General features: G+C 39.8%; 2 protein-coding genes and 1 long non-coding RNA gene across 6 annotated transcripts in view; 2 read left to right on the forward strand and 1 right to left on the reverse strand.

Moving 5' to 3' along the window:
• The window catches only part of cdk9 (cyclin-dependent kinase 9 (CDC2-related kinase)), a 27,186-nt gene extending 12,988 nt beyond the window's left edge, over positions 1 to 14,198 (reverse strand). The window contains exons 1-7 of one of the 3 annotated variants that reach the window (XM_088434823.1): positions 14,031 to 14,198; positions 13,815 to 13,928; positions 11,926 to 12,007; positions 11,431 to 11,521; positions 1,529 to 1,695; positions 1,195 to 1,366; positions 297 to 379 (exon numbers count right to left, since the gene is read on the reverse strand). In XM_088434823.1, coding sequence (XP_088290949.1) covers positions 297 to 379; positions 1,195 to 1,366; positions 1,529 to 1,695; positions 11,431 to 11,521; positions 11,926 to 12,007; positions 13,815 to 13,928; positions 14,031 to 14,071 — 750 coding nt within the window. In that variant the 5' untranslated portion in view covers positions 14,072 to 14,198. Of the gene's footprint in view, positions 1 to 296; positions 380 to 1,194; positions 1,367 to 1,528; positions 1,696 to 11,430; positions 11,522 to 11,925; positions 12,008 to 13,814; positions 13,929 to 14,001 lie in introns of all 3 variants that reach the window. The other 2 variants (XM_088434821.1, XM_088434822.1) reach the window with 2 other exon arrangements.
• On the forward strand, positions 13,168 to 15,547 carry LOC148411316 (uncharacterized). 2 transcript variants are annotated; one of them, XR_015867936.1, is made up of 2 exons: positions 13,168 to 13,495; positions 13,752 to 15,547. It is a non-coding gene; the product is annotated as an uncharacterized LOC148411316 (long non-coding RNA). The 2 variants fall into 2 exon arrangements; XR_015867937.1 differs by having other exon boundaries at positions 14,860 to 15,547.
• A 1,458-nt stretch (positions 15,548 to 17,005) lies between these two features.
• The window catches only part of fpgs (folylpolyglutamate synthase), a 57,389-nt gene continuing 50,266 nt past the window's right edge, over positions 17,006 to 24,128 (forward strand). The window contains exon 1 of the mRNA XM_088434343.1: positions 17,006 to 17,191. Coding sequence (XP_088290469.1) covers positions 17,048 to 17,191 — 144 coding nt within the window. The 5' untranslated portion in view covers positions 17,006 to 17,047. The remainder of the gene's footprint in view (positions 17,192 to 24,128) is intronic.

Genomic DNA, 24,128 nt, shown 5'->3' on the forward strand with positions numbered 1-24,128 from the left:
GATTATCTCCAACTTCATTTCCATTCTGTTTCCATTCTAATCATCTTCTTACATCATCTTAACATCACTAACAATCTTGGGACCCATGGCTAACCAATTAAAGTTTGAATAAAGCACCAAAATGCATAATAAATACAATATTGTAAGCACTCACACTAGGATCAAGTCTGTAGCAGGCCAGCATCTTAGTGACACCATCTTAGTGAAACCGTGACGCCGACCAATAGCAGACCAGCATCTTAGTGATGCGTTGCAGCGCAGGCAGTTTTACGGGACCAGGAAATAAGAGCAGTTACCTGAAAATGCCTGAAGATGGAGGCGAAAAAAACCCAAAAACACCTAAGGTCGTGACAGTTGTTGTAGTAAAGTGGGAAAAATGCTGTAAAGAGGGGATGAATAAAAGTCACAGTCCATGTTGTAGAGTGAATAAAACGTGTCGTGAACTGGGGGTCCGCTGTACATTTAATGAATGAGGTTTAATAAATATATATTTGTAAATTATATTCGTTATTATAATTATATTAGTATATTATATTAGTAAATATGTGTACTGCAGTCATATTTGTCTTGAATATTTAAAGTATAAATACTTTTCACATTTAAAAAAAAAATCAGGTGCCCACATACAAATGCAATGTGTGACGCTACTTTGCCGTTTTCACAGGGTTCTGGTCTCCATTAAACGTGAAAAACAAGGGATTACTGTATATATTTCTATGCACCTCCATGAACACCTCTATGAACACAGCCTTCTGATTATTATTTTGTTTGTGGAATATGAATTAAGCAAAATCCACACGTTTGTAGCCATCTCAAGTGGCAGCCATTTTGCCTCTTGGAGTCCACAGAAAATTACATCAAGGCTCCTCAGAGATCAAGTAAAGACCAATGACGGCTCACCTGTTCTGAGTTTGGACATGTGATACTTGCTGACGAAGCCATGATTGATCATAACGTGAGCAACTGTGATGTTATTTTTTTAGCCGACAGCCAACAGCTATCTGACAACCCATCTTGATAAAATATTAAAATAATTGCAATTGGCTGCATAATTATTAACCCACATCGACATTCACCTTTGATATCAGCCTGCATTTGTAAACCAACATGATACTGATACAACATTGTAATCCAGTCAGTGAATACATTTCTGCAGGTAAGGTGTTCAGTATATCCACTGTGTTGACTTCTTACCAAGCAGAAGCTCCGGGGGTCTGTACCAAAGTGTGACCACACGATTCGTGTAGCGGTTCCCTTGGCTGTTTTTGGCAAGGCTGAAAGCTCGAGCCAAGCCAAAGTCAGCCAGTTTTAGGACACCATCTCTGGTGATTAGTACATTGGCTGCTTTCATGTCTCTGTGCAGGATCTGACAAACAAACAGCATCAAAATTATGCACTACATTCGTAAGGTTATTATACAAATGGGGTGACTTTGTCATTGTAAAATGTGACATTTGTCTTTATTGTCTTTATTAACAACGACGGATATTTAGACAAAACTTTACCATGTGCAGTTTGTCCGTCTTACCTTGTTTCTGTGGATGTAATATAATCCATTGAGCAACATTTGCATGACCTTCTTGATCTCTGCCAGGGTGAACTTCACATTTGTGTTGCTAAGCAACCCAGCCAGGTCATGCTCACAGAAGTCAAACACCAGGTAGATGCTACCTTTGCATCTGTTATATTGGGTAGCTAGAAGAAAGATTGAAAGCAAGCATCAGATAAGCAATCCAACTTGAAACAAAAATTAAGGCTGGAAAAAAGAAGTCAACTAAGTCGGAAATGTTGAACTTTAAAAAAAAAAAAAAAAAAGGTCTTCTTTAAAAAAAAAATAAATAAAAAAATCAGCCTTGAAGCTCCGCTGGAACGATGTTTGCACCACGATGTTTTTCTACACGGACTTTTGCTTCAGACGTGTTGCAAAGACAGCAAAAAATTGACACTCAATTGGCCATCAAACATGACAAACTAATGTCGACAAAAAAAAAAAACAACAAAAAAAAAACAACCTTACATTCAACCCTAAATTACAAATTATTAAAAAAAAATGGATGAGGGAAATGACTCGATTATTCTAAATAATTGATAGAATAGATTTTAAAAAGTGACAGCGCTAAACATAACACAATCGACTAGTTATACAATTCTTAACTACTGTTGTAAGGAGGAATGGGCTGATGTCAGATCCTGACAATATGATAACCTTGAGCAAAAATATCACGGTGTCACGGTATGGAAACTACAGCTCTAAAATATATAATTAAAAAAATTTTTTTTGTTGCTAAATAACAATTTTCCCACATTTAAAAACCTTGTAAAATATATATAGAAGGGGTGCGAAAGTGAGTGCGTATGGAGTAAGACGTGTTTTTTTGGAGCTTCTCACAGTTGTTTGCTACTTTTACCGTCTTCAATAAAGTCTGCTTTTTTCCTACATCATTATCTACCCATTCGAAAAAGAACTACCGTATTTTCCGCACCATAAGGCGCACCGGATTATAAGGTGCACCCTCAATTAATGACATATTTTAAAACTTTTTCAATCACAATATAGTAATACTCAAAGTAATAACAATAATAACTCAATAACTCTGAACTCTCAAAAGCATAATAACTCAACGTCATTATGACCAACCTCGTTCAACTGTAAACACACAAAAGAAACAGGTAAAGCTTATTTTATCAGTTCATTCCCCATGTACAAATCCCAATCTCAATATTGATCCATATATAAGACGCACCTGATTATAAGGCGCACCATCAGCTTTTGTAAAAATTAAGGCTTTTAGGTGCGCGTTATAGTGCGGAAAATTTGGTAATGCTTGACAAACTCAAAACCGAGAAGACAGGCTGAAATTCAATTCGCTCAAGCCAGTTAGCAGCGTGGCTACGGCTGCGGCTAACAACAGTGAGCCTGAATCAGAAGGTATACATGACCCTCACCCGGAGGATGCATTAAAAACATGCAGGACACTATAGTTGGAACCATCAACACTCGATTCAATGTATTAGAGGAGAAATTTGCTTCTCTCCAGTCCGCGCACAGCACTTTGGTGAGCGGACTGGACGACATGGATGTCACTATCACGGACCACGAGACACGCCTGCAGGCCGCGGAATTAGCCATCATCAAGCTAATTAAAGAAAATGCCTCCCTCAGAGCCAAAACTAGTGACTGGAAGTTCACTCCAGACGCAACAATCTTAAATATGTTGGCAAAGGTGAGGAGAGACGAGTTTGTGAGCTCTCTCATTCCCAAATTATTGGGCGAAAACAATTTCCTGAAGCCAGTGATCATCCATCGTGCCCACCGCTCTCTATTGCCCAAACCAGAGGGAGGACCTGCTTCTAAACCTCGCAACCTCACCGTGCGTGTCCATTTCTTCCAAGATAAGGAGAAGACACTGTTAGTTGCCTGACAGCAACCAGTCAAGTTTGGTGAACACAGGATCTTCGTTTTTCCTGACTACACAGCCAAGGTGCTGGAGCAGAGGCGCGGATTTCACGAGGTGGCGGCAACTCTACGTGAGCTGAAAATCAAGCCCAGTCTGTGATTACCTGCCAAGCTACAATTTCAATACAACGGACACCAGAAAACGTTCACCAGACCTGAAGATGCAGGGAAATTTGTGGGCAAAGTGCAACTGGACACCGGAGGCGACTAAAAGTGGACTGGTATGTGGATTATAATTGACTCAATAATGTAAGCAGACCATAGCAAAACGTAAACCAAAATTAACACACGGTAAGGCTGCATGGGCTTTGATCCACATTTTTAGATGAACGGTGGAGGGGCGGCGGCTTGTTTGGTTGACAACTTGTTGCTGTGTTGATCCACGTTTTAAGCCATATATCCGGTAACCTTCGGCAAGATGATAGGGGAAGAGATGATTCGTTTGGGGAACAGTCTGCGGGGTGGGGGTCCATTGGTATTCTTTTGTCATTTTTTTTCTCTTTTTTTTAAATCTCAGATCATTGCCCGGTAACATTAAAACTGAAATTGGACCTCCCAAAACGCATTTACTGTTGCTGCTTTAATCGAACGTCGCTAACAGAACAAGCCTTTGTTGATTATATTTCCTTGCGCCTTTGTCTCAGGCGGATTAAAACAAGATTTTGAATCTGAAATATGAATATAATAACATTCTTAGTGGAACTATAAGCAATCTTTTATTAAACGTAAAACAAAATCACTTTGAGCTGGGGGACAAACCTGAGAAGCTGTTGGCCAAGCAGTTGAAAGGTGCCCAAGCAAGTTGTGCGATATACAAAATTAAATCTAGTACGGTACAACCACTGGTCAACCCTAACAAAATTACCTCACGCTTCAATGATTTCTGTTCAGAGCTTTACAAAGCCAATTCAACTACATCTGAGGCTGACAGGGATAACTTCTTTGACTCCCTCAACCTGGCAACATTAGACGAGCCATCCAGGTTAGAACTGGACTCAGACATCACTGAAACGGAGCTAGTGGAAGCAATCAAATCATTTCCGTCTGGCAGAGCAGTAGGTCCGGACGGGTTTGGCTGTGAATTCTACAAGATATTCCACAAATTTCTTGCCCCACTTATGGTTTGAATGATAAAGGACTCCATTGTAAAGAAGAAACACCAAAGTTCATTGTATGAAGCAAACAAATGCCTCATTTAAAAAAAAAAAAGACAAAGAGAAGACCGAAACTGGGAGGTATAGGCCAATTGCTCTTCTCAACTTTGATCAAAAATCTATTTCTAAAGTTTTAGCCACCCGACGAGGTAACCATATTTCGGCCTTCATACACTCAGATCAGACAGGGTTCATACCGGGCATGTTTTCATTTTAAAATGTGTGCCGGTTACTCAACAATCTACATGCCAATCACTCAAACAATCCTAAAGCGGCGGTCCTGAATTAGATGCAGCCAAAGCCTTTGACCGAATAGAATGGCCCTTCATGTTTGAATCACTCAAAAGGTTTGGAGTTGGAGACACCTCCATTAACTGGGTCAGGATGCTGTATTTATGCCCCAATTCTGCCATCCTCACTAATAATGTCATATCTGAGCCCTTCAGGTTACATCGCAGTGTCAAGCAAGGTGACCCTTTGTCACTCTTCCTATTCAATATGGCTCTAAAACCTCTTGCAAGACTGGTCAAGAGTCACCCCCTCATATAGGGCATTAAGACAAGGGGTGCAGAAAGTCACATTGTTCTTTATGCAGATGATGCGCCGTTATATCTTGCAGACCCCGTGGTTTCTGTTCCCCATTTGCTGGACCTGATTGAACGCTTTGGCAAATTCTCTTGATTAACTGGGGTAAAAGTGAATTCATGCCTTTGACAAATAATCTAGATCAACACTTTGACTCCTTACCATTTAAAAATGTAGATAACTTTACATATCTAGGACTTAAAATAGCCCGAAACCCCAAGCATCTATTTAAACTCAATAATGCTGACTTGATTAGGAAGCTGAAAAATGCCAAAGAGAAGTGAAAAAACTTGCTGCTGTCTATGGTATGGTATTAAGATGTTGATTCTCCCAAAGTTCTTATACTTATTCCAAAACCTGCCACTCATTCTCACTTCAAAGTTTTTCAAACAATTGGATTTTACAATCTTTCCATTTGTCTGAGGCTATAGATCACCCAGAATATCCAAAAGACATTTTCAGAAATCCGCTGAAGGAGGAGGCTTCGGCCTCCCCATTTTCAAGAACTACTATTGGGCTGCTAATACCAGGGCCTTCCTGTACTTGCAGCAAAGTCAGTAAAATGAGATGCCTAGTAATTCCCCTCAGTGGCTTAACATTGAAGCTGCCGCTATAAAGGAATCATCTTTATGTACATTACTTTTTTCTAAGACGGTCCCTTTCCAGAACCTGATTGGGGACAATTATGTAATGAAAAATTCCCTCAGAATCCTGAACCAGATAAGTGCCAACAAAATTCCAGATTTGTCCGTACACACCCCCATCAGCGACAACCATTCCTTTCCACCATTATTGTATGACAGATAAAGTATTTGCGGATTGGAAGCAGCGTGGACTTGTGACCCTCAAAGACCTCTATATAGACAAGTGTTTTGCCTCAATCGAACAACTGAAGACTTAATTTGGATTACCCAACTCTCATCCATTTAGATATCTCCAAATTAGACATTACGCCAAAGGCACAGTCCCAACTTCGAAAATGTGCCTAAGATTTGCCCTTTCTATGATCACTTGCTGACCCTTTCAGATTCTAGACACCGGATAGCTTGGTTTGTTAAACAGTTTTCTCCCACTGCATCCACATATAATCTTAAGAGAAATTTGGTCAAATGAGCTACAACTCGAGGTTTCTGAAGATACACGGAGGGAAGCCTTAAAGGGAATTCACAAATGCTCAATTAATGCTAGGTACAAACTCATCCAATTTTAATTCATTCATCGCTTACATTTCTCATAGCTGAAACTACACGAAATCTGTCCAGCAGTTTCTCCACTGTGCGATAGATGCAAGTCTGCAGAGGGCGCTCTGTCTCGCCTTTTTTGGTCATGCCCTCAATTGCATTTGTTTTGGTTGGAAATATTCTATTAGTTCAGTGCATGATATGTCAAAAACATAATCATTGACCCGAAACTGGCCCTTTTTAGTTTTTCAGAGCATATAGCCGATATGCTATTGGTCGATTAAGGTCACAGTCACGGTCTCAGTCACGGAGATGCCGATATGCTATTGGTCGATTAAGGTCACAGTCACGGTCTCAGTCACGGTATGCGGATATGCTATTGGCCGGCGTCACGTCAATCACAAAAATGCCGATATTCTATTGGCCGAATGCCTTCATCTAGCTTGATGGCACAGCTGGTCGGTGTGTTGTGAAGACTTTGCAAACTTTATCTGTTAGACATGGCTTCTAAAATTGCAAGTGGCAGTAAAGGAAGAAGTAAGAGGATGATGACAATAGAAACGAAGCAGGAGATAAGAAAAAAATACGAAGGAGGCGCACACATAGTTAATCTTGCTAGTGAGTATGGCCGTAACCTCTCGGCAATCTTCTAAGGGCAAGACTTTCCTTGACAGGGGACGGAACTCGGTCAACAACAAAAAGGAGAGGCTTCTTCTATTATGGATTAAAGAGAAGGAAATCGCTGGTGATATGTTCTCGTTTTTAAAACGCCTCAGCCCACCACCAGCTCAAGTCACGTCGCCCCAAAAGTAAATGTCATTTTTCCTTTGTATATTTGTTATTTAAGTGTACAGTAGATTATGTTACTAATTTTTAATATATGTATAAAGTCGTGATGTTTTTACTTAAGGGTTTTGCACGCGTTGCACGCATTCACTGATTAACATAGGTTTGGATTGCCCGTCATACGAGCAATTCGAGTTACGAGCATAGCCGCTGAACGGATTAAGTTCGTAAAACGGGGGCCCACTGTATATATAAAATACAGGATTTGTTACAATAAACATTTACCATGCTCAATTAAAATAAATGTAAATAAAATGAAAACAAACCTTAAGTAAGCAAAACCAGAGCCCAACAATATATATTAGGAATTTATCAGTGGAAGTGGACGACAAACAATTTAGAGAGTGGGACAAGCTGATTTCAGGGTTCATTTGGCATGGCCAAAAGCCAAGAATAAGGTTTACCAAACTTCAACTGCCAAAGCAGGCCAGGTGTTTAAGTCTCGCCTGCCTGAGGAACTACAACTAAGCAGCCCAAATAATGCCTCTCTTATATTGGTAAAATGATACTTACACACGTGGACAAAAATGTTGGTACCCCTCAGTTAAAGAAGGAAAAACCCACAATTCTCACTGAAATCACTTGAAACTTACAAAAGTAACAAAATAAAAATTTATTGAAAATTAAATAATAAAAATCAGCCATCACTTTTGAATTGCTGATTAACATAATTATTTAAAAAAACAAACTAATGAAACAGGCCTGGACAAAAATGATGGTACCCATAACTTAATATTTTGTTGCACAACCTTTTGAGGCAATCACTGCAATTAAGCGATTTCTGTATTTGTCAATGAGTGTTCTGCAGCTGTCAATAGGTTTTTTGGCCCACTCCTCATGAGCAAACTGCTCCAGTTGTCTCAGGTTTGATGGGTGTCTTCTCCAAATGGCATGTTTCAGCTCCTTCCACAGATGTTCAATGGGATTCAGATCTGGGCTCATGGATGGCCACTTTAGAATAGTCCAACGCTTTTCTCTCAGCCATTCTTGGGTGTTTTTGGCTGCGTGTTTTGGATCATTGTCCTGTTGGAAGACCTATGACCTGCGACTGAGACCAAGCTTTCTGACACTAGGCAGCACATTTCTCTCCAGAATGCCTTGATAGTCTACAATTTTCATTTTACCTTGCACACATTCAAGACACCCTGTGCCAGATGCAGCAAAGCAGCCCCAAAACTTTACTGAGCCTCCTCCATGTTTCACCATAGGGACAGTGTTCTTTTCTTCGTATGCTTGGTTTTTGAGTCTATGAACATAGAGTTGATGTGCCTTACCATAAAGCTCCAGTTTGGTCTCACCTGTCCAAAGGACATTCTCCCAGAAGCTTTGTGGCTTGTCAACATGCATTTTTGCAAATTCCAGTCTCACTTTTTTATGATTTTTTTTTCAGCAGTGGTGTCCTCCTTGGTCGTCTCCCATGAAGTCCACTTTGGCTCAAACGACGACGAATGGTGCGATCTGACACTGATGTACCTTGGCCTTGGAGTTCACCTTTAATTTCTTTGGAGGTTGTTCTGGGCTCTTTGGATACAATTCGAACGATCCGTCTCTTCAATTTGTCATCAATTTTCCTCTTGCAGCCACGTCCAGAGAGGTTGGCTACTGTCCCGTGGGTCTTGAACTTCTGAATAATATGAGCCACTGTTGTCACAGGAACTTCAAGCTGTTTAGAGATGGTCTTATAGCCTTTACCTTTAAGATGTTTGTCTATAATTTTTTTTTCGGATGTCCTGGGACAATTCTCTCCTTCGCTTTCTGTTGTCCATGTTCAGTGTGGTGGTACACACCTTTTCACCAAACAGCAGAGTGACTACTTGTCTCCCTTTAAATAGACAGACTGACTGATTATGAGTTTGGAAACACCTGTGATGTCAATTAAAAGACACACCTGAGTTAATCATATCAGTCTGGTCAAATAGTTTTCAATCTTTTGTAGAGGTACCATCATTTTTGTCCAGGCCTGTTTCATTAGTGTTTTTAAATAATTATGTTAATGAGCAATTCAAAAGTGATGGCTGATTTTGATGATTTAATTTTCAATATTTTTTTATTTATTGTTACTTTTGTAAGTTTCAAATGATTTCAGTGAGAATTGTGGGTTTTTCCTTCTTTAACTGAGGGGTACCAACAATTTTGTCCACGTGTGTATGTAGCCACTTGGAAAACAATTGAGATGGGTCTGTCAACTCAATTTCCCATTCAAGTCACAATAGCAGATAAGGGTCTGATGGACCGATTAGAGATGTTGGGAAACCCATGAATATCGCACACATAAACTTTGGCTGTCAGTGGTCAATTCTTGCGAGATCTACAAGATGTTGAAAGTGTTCAGGTGGTTTGCTAATGACTCTGAGTTTACCCCCAGCAGACTTGACCTTGATTTCAGGTTGTGGGGAAGATATGGACTCTCAACATTTCTCTCTCAATTGTGACTTTGAAATCTTAAATAAAAAATTATGGTTGAGCACAAACTGAATTCTACAGGTACCTCCAATTAAGATCCTATGCTGTGACTGATTTTTCAGCCACGGAGGTTGTTTTCTTTCAGATTCTGAGGAATTCGATGGCTGTTATTCCGACAAAGTGCATTTCCAAACTTTACACAGGAATATGCAGGGCCAACAACAATAATACTATGTACAGTGGTACCTCGGTACTCGACCATAATCCGTTCTGAGGTGGTGGTCGAGCACCGATTTGTTCGAACACCGAAAGCAATTTTCCCATAAGAAATAATGGAAAGTATGTGTGCACAAGTAAATGTGCACAAGAGGTACATGATAAAGATAAATAAAGCATTATAAACCGTTTTGTATAATTTACTTACGTTTTGGAGAGTGGTTCATGGCATACAGGAATGGATGTGGAGAGGACGGGTGGGAGTTACTCCTTCCATGATGACGCTAGCTAACTGCGACGCGAGGTACACCGCGTTCATATTTTGCTATAATTTCCTTCTTCGGTTCAATAGTGGTCCTCATTGTTTTCCTCTTTGCCTTCCCCTTATCACTGTCTTTCTTTGGACCCATTATTAAGGGCTAGAGCAACACGAAAAAGTTTAAATCCGGGAAGAAATACTCGAACAAACGTCTTACTCCGCTGGCGGTCTGAGTTGAACTGGCGCTTACCCGCTGGCCGAGAAGGGCCGAGGAGCGCGTTCGGGTCGGCTCGGCTAGTCGAGCACCGAAAATCTGTTTGAGGTCCGATGCATTATCTACTTGAATTTTTTGGTCGAGCACCGATTTGGTCGAGTATAGAGGCGGTCGAGTACCGAGGTACCACTGTACATTAAAAATATATCAGGCGTGATGATCTCTGCAGACACGAAATGACATTTGGGACTTTCAATGTTCCACATCCAGTTCCATGGACTGGAGGGAACACTTTTGGAAGAACATTATCTTATATTTCAGGACATCCCACCAGGAGAAATACAAGGATATGAATAGACCAGTTTAGAGGAATTGTGGCTTGGCTGTAGCTAACCACTACGTTTTCTGGGCTTGTCCGAAACTGAAGGACTTCTGGTTGATTGTCCAGACCTCCTTAACTACTGTGTTTAACAAGCATATACCTTGTGTTTTGAGGATTCATATTTGGGACACCTTCCCTTCCTGGAAGGGGGCAGGGACAAAAAGCTGCTGCAACTACCTCTGGTGGCCAGAAAAAAAAAAAAAAAACAATTACAAAGAAATGGCTAGGCCCAAAGCAACCTACATTGAACGAACGGATCGGAAAAGTTCTAGAAATTTTCAAATTGGAAAAACTTACATACCATGCCTTTTTGATGGACCAATTAACGTGCCCGACTCAGATGAAAGCTTTATCACCAACCCTAGCAAAAATGTTGATTTTGCTCTGTCTGGTTTTATTGTATAAAGTGTGGATTATGGATGTTCCGAATAAACATATAATTTAAAAAAAAAGTGGTAGTTATTTTATTTTAGATTATTTTAGTTATTTTTCTAGATCACTAGATCATCTATAATTTTCTGTCTGTCTGCTGAAGTCGCCACAACTGCATTTTTGTTTTTTGGGTGTTTTTTGTTTACTACCAGGTGGCAAACTGATTTAGACTGCATTACTGCCATTTGATTTGAAGTGGAGAAACTGCAAATAACTTGAATATTCGACATCTAAATATGTACCTCAACATCCATCCAAACAGTTAATACAAAAACCGTTACACCCCCAATTTGACACCAACCTTTAGTTCTGCATATTTCAATCAAATTCACCACATTCTCATGTTTGAGGAGCTGAAGTATCTTTATCTCTCTCAGAGCAGTGATTGGGAACTGAAAAAGCAAACAAAGAGTCATTTTTACATCAACAGTTTAGAGCAGGTTTGGCTAAGTCTAGTCCTTGAGAGTAACAATCCAGCCTGTTTTTTAAGTTTCCCTTCAACAAATGCACCCGATTCAGATGATTAGCACATCAGCATGCTTCACAACAATCTTCATAATGACCTTGATCATTTCATCGAATCAGGTGTGTTTGTTGAAGGGAAACATTAAAAACTGGCTGGATTTATAGTTCTCAAGGACCGAACTTAGCCACCTCTGGGATGGAGAATTGGACAACTTCCAGGGCAGGACTGTATCATGTAATTTGAAGTTCTGACAAGAGTAATTTTAAATGTGTAACTGACAGTCAGTAGGAGTAGGCAGATACAACGGTGGCGTCCAAGTTTGCTGCTTACCCCTTCTTTCTCGTTTTCCATTAAAACTTTCTTCAGCGCAACTTTCTTTCCGGTTTGTCTGTGTTTTGCTTTGAAAACCTCACTGTAAAACACAATAAAAGAGAAAGGTTTATCACAAACAGATGCTTGTTTTCTTATTCAAATGCAACATGTAGGCTATATGGCTACTTTAAAATTATGTACAAGTGGTGAAATAGATCACCGCGGTTCATGACGCATTAGTTTAGGGCGGGACATCCCTGAGCCATTTGGGTGCCTCATAAAAAAATAAAAAAAACAAAATACAAAAACATGTTTGGTATGCACACGCCACCACTTGGACATGCCAATGAAGGTAAGAACATGTTTAGAACGAGGGCTGGGTATTGGGTCTAAAGAATGTATTGCAATATATTGTGATACAGTAAAGGCGTATTGCGATATTGGTCAATGTTTGGTTAAAAAAACAAAACAAAACTATGGCATCTATATTAAAATGACTGGGAAAAAAAAAAAAAAAAAAGCAGAAGGCTCCATCCATCAGCTTTGTCTGGGGGGTCGGATCGCAGCCCCTCTCCTGCGACTTTCCTCTCCCTGGCCACTTTGTCCAGCTCCTCAGGGAGGAAGCCCCAGGCACTCCCAGGCCAGCCAAGAGACAGTCTCTCCAACCTATCCTGGGTCGATCCCTGGGCCTCCTCCCAGTGGAACATGCTCGTAATACCTCCCGAGGGAGGCGTCCGGTAGGCATCCTAACAAGATGCCCGAGCCACCTTAACTGGCTCCTCTCAACGCGGAGGAGCAGTGGCTTGACGTCCCTCTCAGATGACCAAGCTTGTCAACCTATCTCTAAGGGAGGGCCTGGAAACCTTGTGGAGGAAACTCATTACAGCTGCTTGTATCCGTGATCTCGTTCTTTCAGTCACAACCCACAGCTCATGACCATAGGTAAAGGCAGGAACGTAGATCGACGTTCAACAAAAACCTTCGGCTCTCGGCTCAGCTCTTTCTTCACCATGACTGACCGGTACAGCGTTTGCATCATAGCAAACGCTGCACTGATCCGCCTATAAATCTCCCGTTCCATCTTGTCCTCACTCGTAAACAAGAACCCAAGATAATTTAACTCCTCCACTTGGGAGAGGACCTCATCCTTGACCCGGAGAGGAAACTCCACCCTTTTCCGACTGAGGACCATGGTCTCAGATTAGCAATTGACAAGAGCAGGTCTCTTAAAGGGACTGGACTTTATTTCCCATGGGTTACACTGTAATGCCGCGTTCAGATGGAGCGCGAAGAGCGTACGGTTTAGTATTGTAGTCAATGGAGTTCGCGCAATGACGCGTCGAGCGGCGCGTAATTACGCGTGACGCGAGAAGTTAAAAAAATTGAACTTTTGTTGCCTTGCATCAGCCAATCAGCTTTGGGAACGTTCAATGTCTCAAGCAGGGGGCAGGAACGAATCATAGCAGCTGCTTTGCGCTCACCGGTGGCTATCCCAACACGGCAAGCTGAGATTTCAATACAAAACGGAGCCAAGCAAGAGCACTCACCTGGCTTGTAGAAAGACGGAAGGGAGAACTTACGACAACTGGTATGTGCAGCGTTTGCTCCCTTTTTTAACAGCTGTTGAACCGTAGTTACTGTGCTAAGCTAACGAAAGTGCAGCACTGACATTACAGTATTTAGCACAGTATTGGCTACTTGATTGCAACATTGAATCTTTTTTTTTTTTGGCAGACGAGTATTGCCGTGAAAGCGAGGGACGCGCACGGCTTATTTGGCTTAGGAATGTTTAATATTTCCTGATGTAAACAGAGCTAATGGATATTTTGTTTAAAAATCCTTAGGTGGATATGGCAGGCGCAAACGGAACAACGACTTCCTCACAGACATGTACACATGTTACTCACCCAAATGTCCCTTGCCCAATTTTTGTTAGTTTTTCATATTTGGAGGACTCGTCACAGAAAGGGAATTCAACTCCATCGTAGTATTTGGACATAATGGCGGCCTCTCGGTCAGGCCTGCACAAGGAGACATTGCACTTGACGTTAAACTGAATAAGACTGAGTACACGCTAAAATCACAATGTAATACTTAGTTGTGTCTTGCTCGTGCTTTCTTACTTCTCAGCCCCACCGGAGTTACTGTTCTTCTCTCGCTGCATGTCTGGTTTCTCATCTGTTGTGTATAGCTACGAGAGAAAGCTAGAACATTATAAGACAGCAGCCGTAGTCGCAAATACTTTGCGTCACTTCCGCCGTCCATGACGCTCCTTCCACATTTGTAGCATAGGTGGAAGTGGCGTATGAAATGCCAATAGACGTATAACCGCTGCGACCTTGATGCTGCCACAAAAAAAATCAACTTTATTTTAACAAAGAAGGAATATACAAAGTTAGCAACGACCAAACAACGTTTACTCTAATTCAGCGTAACTGCCAAAGGAACAGTGAACAGATTTCAAAATCAAATTAATAATGCACAAATACACCTTTTGAATCAATCAAACGGACAATAAACAAACAAGGCAACAATACAAAAAAAAAAAAAAACAGCAACAATAAGACAAAGTCGTCATCTTAACACAAGGGGAAATTCACCCTGGATATATTGCATACAAGCTGCATATTTGATGTTTCAACCGAACTTCAATAATTTAAAATATCTACTTTAGAAAAATGGGGTTAGATTTGTCAAACTTTTTTCTATGGATGATAAAAGTAGCATGTCCGCCTCACAGTTCAGTCCACAGTTCAAATCCAGCTCACTTCGGCCTTCCTGTGTGGCGTTTTCATGTTATGTATAAGCACACATGGGTTCTCTCCGGGTACTCTTTGGCATCCTCCCACTCTCTAAAAACATGCATGACAGGTGTATTGGACATTCTAAATTGTCCGTAGTTGTGATTGGGTGCATGAATGGTTGTTCTTCTGTGTGCCCTGTGATTGGCAGGCTACCAGTCCAGGGTATCCCCCGCCTACTGCTGGGATAAGCACCAGCTAGCCAGCCAGTGACCCTAATGGAGATAAGTGGCTACATGGGAAAGGTCTGTCCCTTATGAATCAAGAATGAATAAATTAATGAATAAATAGATAAGTACGGGTTCTTTTACAGTTTGCATTCAGGTCAATTATATGTTTTTTTTTTTCTTGGAAGGGGATATCAACTAAATATTCACCTGTTTCCTCTGTTTGGTCATGTGACCTGAACCATGAACTGCGATGTCGTTTTCAATGGAAAAGCAAGTGGCCATGTCCAGTTAGATAAAACCAGGTGGATTTTGCTACTTAATTCATGTTCTGCAAATGTAATATTAATCAAAGTACTTAACGTGTTTAGACTAGTGGGGTTTCTATAGAACATATTATCGTAAAGAACATTTTCATGTTGTTTGTCATTAAATATGCAGCGACTATAAATAACTTGTGGTAGAGCATAAACAATATTTTACACTAATATTTTGCACTACATGATATTTTGGACTATATTATTAGCACCATTGTTTCTGTTTGTTGTTTTATTGCTATTTATTTATTTGCTCATAGAATGTAGTCTTCTGCTTGGGAAGTGCACAGAATAATAATTTCATTGTGTGGTATAATAATACTTTACATATGACAATAAAACTCTTGAATCTTGAGTCTTGTATCTTTTTAACTATGCACAATATTCTGATGTCAATCTTGGAAAAACATATTACATTTCATAACTATTATAACGTTCTTCTTTTTTCAGATTGACTTTTATCGTCACTTGTGATCTCCAGGTCATAATGGGAAAAATGTTTTGCTTAGAAACTCCAATAAAATACATGTTAAGTTAAAAAATAAACAAATAATAAATTCTTCAAAACTGTATCCATAAGGGAATATTCAGAGAAAGTGGAGTGTTCCAAAGTGCATTGTGTTATTGCAAATTCAAATTTGTTGCACATCCCATCGCACCATTGTTCAACAGTCCAATGGGTTGCGGAAACCCATTACGAAACTTTTTTTTCAATCAAATTCCATATATTTTTTTTTAATTAACACATAATCTTTTTACAATTCATGATAACATTTTCTCAACAATAGAACAACAACACAACAAAACATAAAACAGCAACACAAATATGTATAAACGATCAGACATGTTATGAGATAATCATAACATACATACAATGAAAAAATATAACTAACAGAATTTACTAAAAGAAAATGAAATAAATGTCCAGCATAATATTACCTTTTCTATTATTTACAAACAAAAGAGACTCAAAATAAAGATCAATTTCAGTTATGAATAGTCTAAAACATGGAGTGAAATGAAAAAAATTCTCGAGACACAATTTTCCTATGATTGTGCAAACATTTCCTAATATAACTATTAGTACAGTGGTTGCCCATAAAATCAACACCATTCAAATAAAGTGTTGCAATCAAGAATAGATTTATTACCTCACCTTGACAACAGAGTTAAATTGTTGTGACTGAACTGGGAGTTTTTTGTCTTTCAAAAAAGTGTCATGTGAGAAGTGTGAGAAGGCCATTTGTATTAAATAAATCCTGAATAAACACAAAACCATTGTCCACCCAATACTGCATATATAAAGATTTATTATTTTTTAGTAATATTTGTATTGTATTGTTCCATATTATAGATCTGTGAGGAGAAAAATTGTGAAAGTAACGTTATTTCCAAGATAAAAGAACTTGTTGTTGAAAATTTGAGAGTTAAATAGATAATCTTGTAATGTTATAGTCACGTTTTAATAAACACTCCAGACCACCAATCTTTTGGAAGATATTATGTAGAATAAAATACCATATCGATCCTTGAGCCTTTAGGCATTGTTTCAATTACAGTACAGTAATTCCATATTTTTTGTGTTATTGGCACATATTCTTTTAACAATTCACAATAAACTTTTCTTGTTAATACAACATCGAACACCAACACAACAGAACATAAACAATAACACAAATATGTACAAACAATCAGACATTCCAGATAATCATAACATCTGTACAATGAAAGAATTAAATTGACAACTAATTCCTTGGTTTGCTGCGCAGTGTTTATCGCCCCCAACGTCAGCAAAGACGTCACGCCCCAACACCATATTTGGATCCTATTTCCCTTGACAGCTCATCGTACTATAATGGTCTGCATGTCGCGTGTGTGGAAGCCTTCTGTGCTCGCAGTGAGGCTCAGAAGACGAGTCTGGCCGTGCGGACTGGCGGGCTTTCCAGTCCATCACTACAGCACGAAGACTGCCCCTCATATTCCGGGAATGGAGTATCAGGTGAGAGCTGTCCATACGTACCTTCTATGGCACGCCGCGTGCTAGCTCATCGCTCGCTAGCTAGTCGACATTCTGGCAAGTTATTTTTTAAACCGCTGTTTTTGAGTTGCATCAAAGTTTTCTGTCGAAGTCAACATGGCTGACGGGAGTACATTCCGAATAGGCCATATTTGACGCAGTCAATGGACCCCGACATTTGAATTGAAGTCGAGTGCTTCTGTGCCATCTGAAACGTGGACAGATCTCTTGGCTCAAACTGAAAGGCAAACGCCACATTGAATGATTGGGACATATAGCCACACGTGGAAGTGCACGTAGATAACTTTCGCAACACGTGCTAAACTTTTTATGAGTTGAATAGTAAGCGGTGGACCATGGCAAGCCTTTTGAGCATTTATTCGATATCATGGATATCATCCATTTGCATTTTTCACTAGTTTGGTCTTTGCCGGCACTAGTTAGACGTACATCCAAACTGGTTTTTAGCTTTGTCTTACTAGTTGCACAAAAAACGCCGACTAGTGGCTCATTTTCAACAAGAAGTGGCACTCTTGTCAAACAAGTGTTGATTGGATGTCTAACTAGTGACATCAAGGAACACATTTGTAGTGCCAACTTCCCAGCTAGTCCGCTTTTTGATGCACTTATGGTGCACTAGATCAAACTCGTTCGACTAGATGGACTATGTTCAAAGTCTTAGTTGTTAACTAGTAAGGCATAAAAGCGTAAACATGTTAACTAGTCAAACACAGTTTATTCCTACATGTTAACTAGTGACCTCTGATTTCTTCCACGAGTTTACTAATGAGAGCCGAAATACCCACTAGTGACACTAGTGACTGAAAAATTACTGACAAGTTAACTAGTGTGCTCCCCTACATCCCTCGATATCGAACTAGTGAGTGTCATATGTTTTACTAGTTAACTAGTGACGTGCCAAATATCCACTTGTTATACAAGTGGGACAGTTTGACCTCACTAGTTATACTACTCGGAACAGATAAATGCATGCCATTTTGATATTTTTTTTGTAAATGCATGCGTTCAAACAGTTATATATTCACTACTTTCATTTCAAATGGTCCCGGAGCTTAAGGGTTAAAGCTTCACGACATGCCATCTGAATAGTGACCAACAAACATTTTTGTCCCGCCTGCTTATTTGCATGCAGTCCACTCGTGATACATGTTGGCGTCGTGTCACACCAGTGGAATTAACTGCAACATGTTACAATGTACATGTTCACTAGTAAGGGACAAACGCCCACTAGTTGCACTAGTCAGATTTTTATTTGACCTTAGTAGTTGTGTTTTAAAAATTGATCACTAGTAAACTAGTAAGGCATATAATGTCGACTAGTAACTCTAGTTGGGATTTTCACAACCTTACTAGCTGACTAGTGAGGCTCAAAACGTTAACTAGTTCACTAGTAAACCTGAAGATATTCATTAGTTGCCCTAGTTGGCCTCATTTTGACCTTGCTTGTTTACTAGTGAAACACATGTTTTCTTACTAGTAACACTAGTTGAGGCCAGAGTTAATCACTAGTTTAGTAGTGACACAGATTTTCATCTCACTAGTGAACTAGTGGAAGGCATTGTGTCTCTCTAGTCACACCCAGATATGAACTTGTGCAAGATTTGATCAAACATGTTGGACATTTTCCCTACATGTAGGGCTTTTCTTTTAACTAGTTGACACTTATGCAGTACTAGTGAGCAGTAACGCACAACTAGTACAACAAATATTTAACATGTAGGCATTTTTGTTGCACTTGTTAATGTATTCGGCAAACTAGCTGTCATTTACCCAGTACAAGTTTAACAACATTTCTTACAAGTTGGAGTGTGTGCACAACTAGTGAACTTGTAAAGTGTTGTAAGATGCAAACATGTGCATTTGTCAAATTTGATTTTTTTCAACTAGTTAACAACTTGCGTGCGCATACCACCCAGTGCCAAATGTTGTCAAACATGCTTAATCAAAGTCCGTACAAGTTAAGTAATGAGCCCGACAAGTGAGACAAAATACCATCCGTCAGTTTGCTAGTGAGATGAAAATCTGTGTCACTAGTAAACTAGTGAGTAACTCTGGCCTTAACTAGTGTTACTAGTAAACGAGTAAGGTCAAAATGAGACCAACTAGTCCAACTAATGGATATATTCAGATTTACTAGTGAACTAGTTCACATTTTGAGCCTCACTAGTTAGCATGTAAGGCCAAAATAGGTTGCAAGTAGTCAAGCAATCTGTGTTTCAGCATTCACAAGTTAACATGTAACCCGTAAGAGGCAGCCTAGTTAGCTAGCTGCAATTCTTCAGGACAGCTTGTAAGCTCGTGTCCAACATGCAACTAAAGTGGGTGGGCTAATCACAAAATCTGAATCCTGACAGGGGGATTGTAATTGTGTAGCCAATGGAATTTCGGGATCCACATGTCTGCCCCACCTCTTCATTATTTTTGTGTAGTTAACTAGTGAGCAGATTGGCATCCACTAGTTGTACTAGTGAGCATTTTAGGTGAGATCAAACTGTCCTACTAGTATAACAAATGGATATTTGGCACGTCACTAGTTAACTAGTAAGACATTTGACACTCACTAGTTCGATATCAAGGGATATAGGGGAGCACACTAGTTAACTTGTCAGTAATTCGTCTGTCACTAGTGTCACTAGTGAGTGTTCCAGCTCTCACTAGTGAGCTTGTGTTGCAAATCATAGGTCACTAGTTAACATGTTAGAATAAGACACAGTTGACTTGTTTACATGTGGCTGAAAAGGAGTGACAAGGTAGAGTTTCTGTGCAACTTGTGTGACAAAGTGCACATCTAGTGTGGCTGAATGTCCAACTAGTGCTGGCAAAGACCGAACTAGTGAAAAATGCAAATGGCTGATATCCATGATATCGAATAAATGCTCAAAAGGCTTGCCATACTGGACTCAACGTTAATATGCTTTATTGTTTTTAAGTCATGTTTGTTGTAGACACGCTAACTGCCTCCCCCAAACTTGCAGCTTGCTGCTGCTGTGCTGTGACTGTTGTCTCGTCAACGTAGAGGTGCTTTCACTGTAGTCGACTAGCTTGTAGGTTACGAATTTGAAAAACAAGATGAATTGCAATTTTCTCTTGCCAATATTATTTAATTCACAACATTTATTTTCCATGTCCTCTTTGAATGTATTTATTTATTTTCGAACTCAAGCAACAAATTAAAAGGCATTCCAACGAAAATATCAGATGCTTAAGTGGCTTGGCTGTGATTGGTTTAGATAGATTGACCTTTATTGTTCCCAGGTGGAAATTCAGTTTCACAGACACTGCCAGGTAACACAGAAACAATACAGACACGTATGACAATACAGACAGACATTACACTGCAGACAAGAAGTACTGTAGACAGGAATATAGCAGACTGATCACAGCGGAAATAGCAGAGGAGACATAGCTTTTACCAAAGCGCGCCCACTTCCACCTCATTGGTTTGGCTTACTCTAAAACACAGCCTTCAAACTCAAAGCCCAGTGACCAGAGCTCACACACCTCAACAATTTATATACCCACAAGAAAAGCGTATAAACCCTGGGCCTTTAGTGATGTCATATTTATTCCTACCTACTGTTCTATGCCTCATGATACAATCAATATGACACCAGGGCTTGAGAATCCACACATACAGATTACATCACCCTTCATGTAGTCTTATCAAGCAACACTAAATTATCAGAGCGTATAAAATCAGTCATTGTTTTAGTATTTTTGACATTTGATTTTGTCACCATTGATTTAAAGCAGACATGTCCAAAGTCTGGCCCTGGGGCCAAATGAGGCCCGTGGTCAATTTCCATCCGGCCCGCAGCCTCCGTCATAAAATCAATAATGTCCGGCCCGCATGGAGAATTAATACATTGGGCAGTAACGCTGTTACCTGCGTGTGCTAAATGCTGTCATCTATAGGCTTAATTGGGAACAGCAAATTAGTAGATGAGTAATTGACTGTATGAGTCCCTAATTTTCTAAAATGGCGACAATCAACAAAAGGAAGAAAGTTGAGCTGCAGTGTGACGCAGTGAGCTGCGGTCAGCACAGCAGATTTATATCGCCAACTTTTACCGACAGCTGGATAAGGACAAGTTTCCGAGAGATTCGAGCATTTGGTAAGAAAATGCTAAGCTTGTTCGGGTCGACGTATTTGTGTGAGAAGACTTTCTCGGTTATGAACTTAAATAAGAGCCATGTGAGGACACGGCTACCGGACTCTAACTTACAAGACACCTTGCGGATCCATACTACTGCCATAGAGGCTGGCTGCTGGCTGCTCTAAAAAACCACATCATCCTTCTCACTATGTATGTAATATCAACAGCGGCCAGAAGCGGCGCCAAAAAAACAAAGATCAAGCACAAACGTATGAACTGTTAAACAAAATCATCTCCAAAACATTATTTTGGGTGCAGCCCACGCGTCCCGGTACCAATTGATTCACGGACCGGTACCGGTCTGCCGACCAGTGTTTGGGGACCACTGCTCTACAGCATACAAACAACACTTGTAGATTCAAACGATCGAAATTCTTCCAAGCTTTTTTTTTTCCCCCCCAGACTGCTCACCTCTGTGTGCGCGCTTGCCAGAAGTTGTTTACATATTCACATTAGAACTCCTCCTCCATGTTTTACACTGTTTTACACTTGTACACTCTCGCAAAATGGAAGTCAAATGAGCCGCACCTCAAATTTTATTTACTCTGCATTACGGTAAAGGGCCGTCAACGAGAGGCGCTCTTCACTTTCAAAGTAAAAGATGTCAGCTGTGCCTACATGGATGTGAAAATGTCGAGTTAAAAATGACTTTTAACTAATGTGTCTGTTGTAACATAACATATCGACTTACAATAATTTCAATCTTGGGACGAAATAAATTAAAGAGTTTCAAATAAATATTTTTGTTTGTTTCTTATTATGAAAAAGGATCCCAATGGTATCACGACATTAGACGAATCCTGGAGAAGCCTTACTAAGTACAGGTCTTCTGGAAATCTCCTCACAGTTTGATCTTAAAAGTTAAAAAAAAAAAGTTGTTGTGGCATGCCAAAATTAGTGACTCCCGAAAATGCCTCATTCACCTGTCAATTCATTAAATATTTAAAAAATCATTAAAAAAAAAATTCTTTAGCTATTATAACACCACACCTGTCTTGGGAGATACTAGAGCACCCCAGGGGTCCCCAGATCATGTCTCATCAAAATCTGAAGGGCCGTCAATGAGAGGCACCCGTCACTTTCGAAATAAAAGATGTCCGCTTTGGAAAATTGTGTAATACATATTAAAAATTGATATCAAAATAGTAAAGTAGGTTCTACTTATATGTAATATGTATACAATTAAATATCAATAAATAAAAAATATATAAAGGATTTATTTACCTTTGAGTTGTTGCTTGTTGTGGCCATATTCCCTAGTAAGGGTAGCCTAGGCTTGGCTAGCTTAGCTTTCTTCGTATTACTTGATTATATCCGGCTTTGTTTACTTATAAGTCATAGGTGTCAAACTCCAGTCCTCGAGGGCCGGCATCCAGCATGTTTTCTGGTTTTCTTTCCCAAACACACCTGATTCAAATGATTAGCTAATTAGCAAGCTCCGTAGTAGCTTCAAAATCATCCCAAACATTTGAATCAGGTGTTTTTGATGGAAAAGGTTTGAAAACATGTAGGATACCAGCCCTCGAGGACTGGAGTCCGACACCTGTGTTATAAATCATCTTCTTACTGCTCTCTTTAACATCACTAGCAATCTTGGGAGTCATAGATAACCAAATCAAGTTTGAATTAAGCACTAAAATGCATAATAAATATGATATTGAAAGCACTCTCACATGAGTCTTTAGGCAGCCATCTTTTGACCTCGTGCGCCAACCAATAGCAGACCCGCATCTTTGTGACACCATCACGCTGACCAATAGTAGACCAGTATCTTAGGGAGTCGAGATGCCAACCAATAGCACGCCAGCATTTTAGCAGCTTTAAAGACCGTTGGAAATCTCTTCCCTAGATTTCTTTCGTAATAAAATGGTATTTCAAGTGTAAACTCCAGTGTTATCATGTTTGATCTGACTTTAATTCAACGTCCTGGCCACTGCAAATATGACCGCAGCTGCGCGAGACTTTAAAGAAAGGGGGAACTGTTCATTCAGTGTACAGTGTATAACGATTAATCATTTAAGACCTAAGTAAATGTGTACTGCAGTAGTTCCATGTTCGAGGAGGGCCCTTGGCAAGTGCATTTATAGTTACCTCGTCTGCCTGGCATGCAAGAAACACTGTGTCACCGCAATATTGTATAGCTTTTTTCCCCCCTAAAAATCTGCGAAAATTGAAGCGCGAAGGATCTTTTTTTAGCTTCAACATGTCTGTTTTGTAACTTTTCTCGATCATTCCGAATTTTTATTTTTATTTTATTGTTTTTTTTTCCACTTTTTACTTTCTGGCTCATTGTTACCTGATTGTGCATCCCTGCAAATTAAGACACGCAACTGGTACCCATGTACGACAAAAATCACTGATGCAATACTTTGCATGCTTCACTTAGTGCATTTACGTACCAACCTAGGTCTCAGTTACGACAACAGAATCTGAGCTGAAAACTTTTCTTTTTTATTTTCCTTTATTTGACAAGTATGAAAAGAGCATGTGAATGTAGCGCAACGTATGACTAACAACAAGAAGGAATAGCTAATCGCTCTCTTGCTAGGTGGTGAGACAAACGGCAGGAACAATTCAAGCCTGTCATATTTTTTACTTGCCTGTCATAAATCTAAGCTCTCAGGGCCGCGAATCATTTGCGTATTATTCTTGTGAGGGCATGATGAGATTGTCTACGTTGTCGAAGAATTTACCTCTGACTTCCTTGAACTAATTAAACTGGGTCTTGAACAAACCGCGCA

This window comes from Hippichthys cyanospilos, chromosome 15, assembly GCF_059441005.1.
Source record: "Hippichthys cyanospilos isolate Australia breed blue-spotted pipefish chromosome 15, RoL_Hcya_1.0, whole genome shotgun sequence".
Taxonomy (NCBI): Eukaryota; Metazoa; Chordata; class Actinopteri; order Syngnathiformes; family Syngnathidae; genus Hippichthys; species Hippichthys cyanospilos.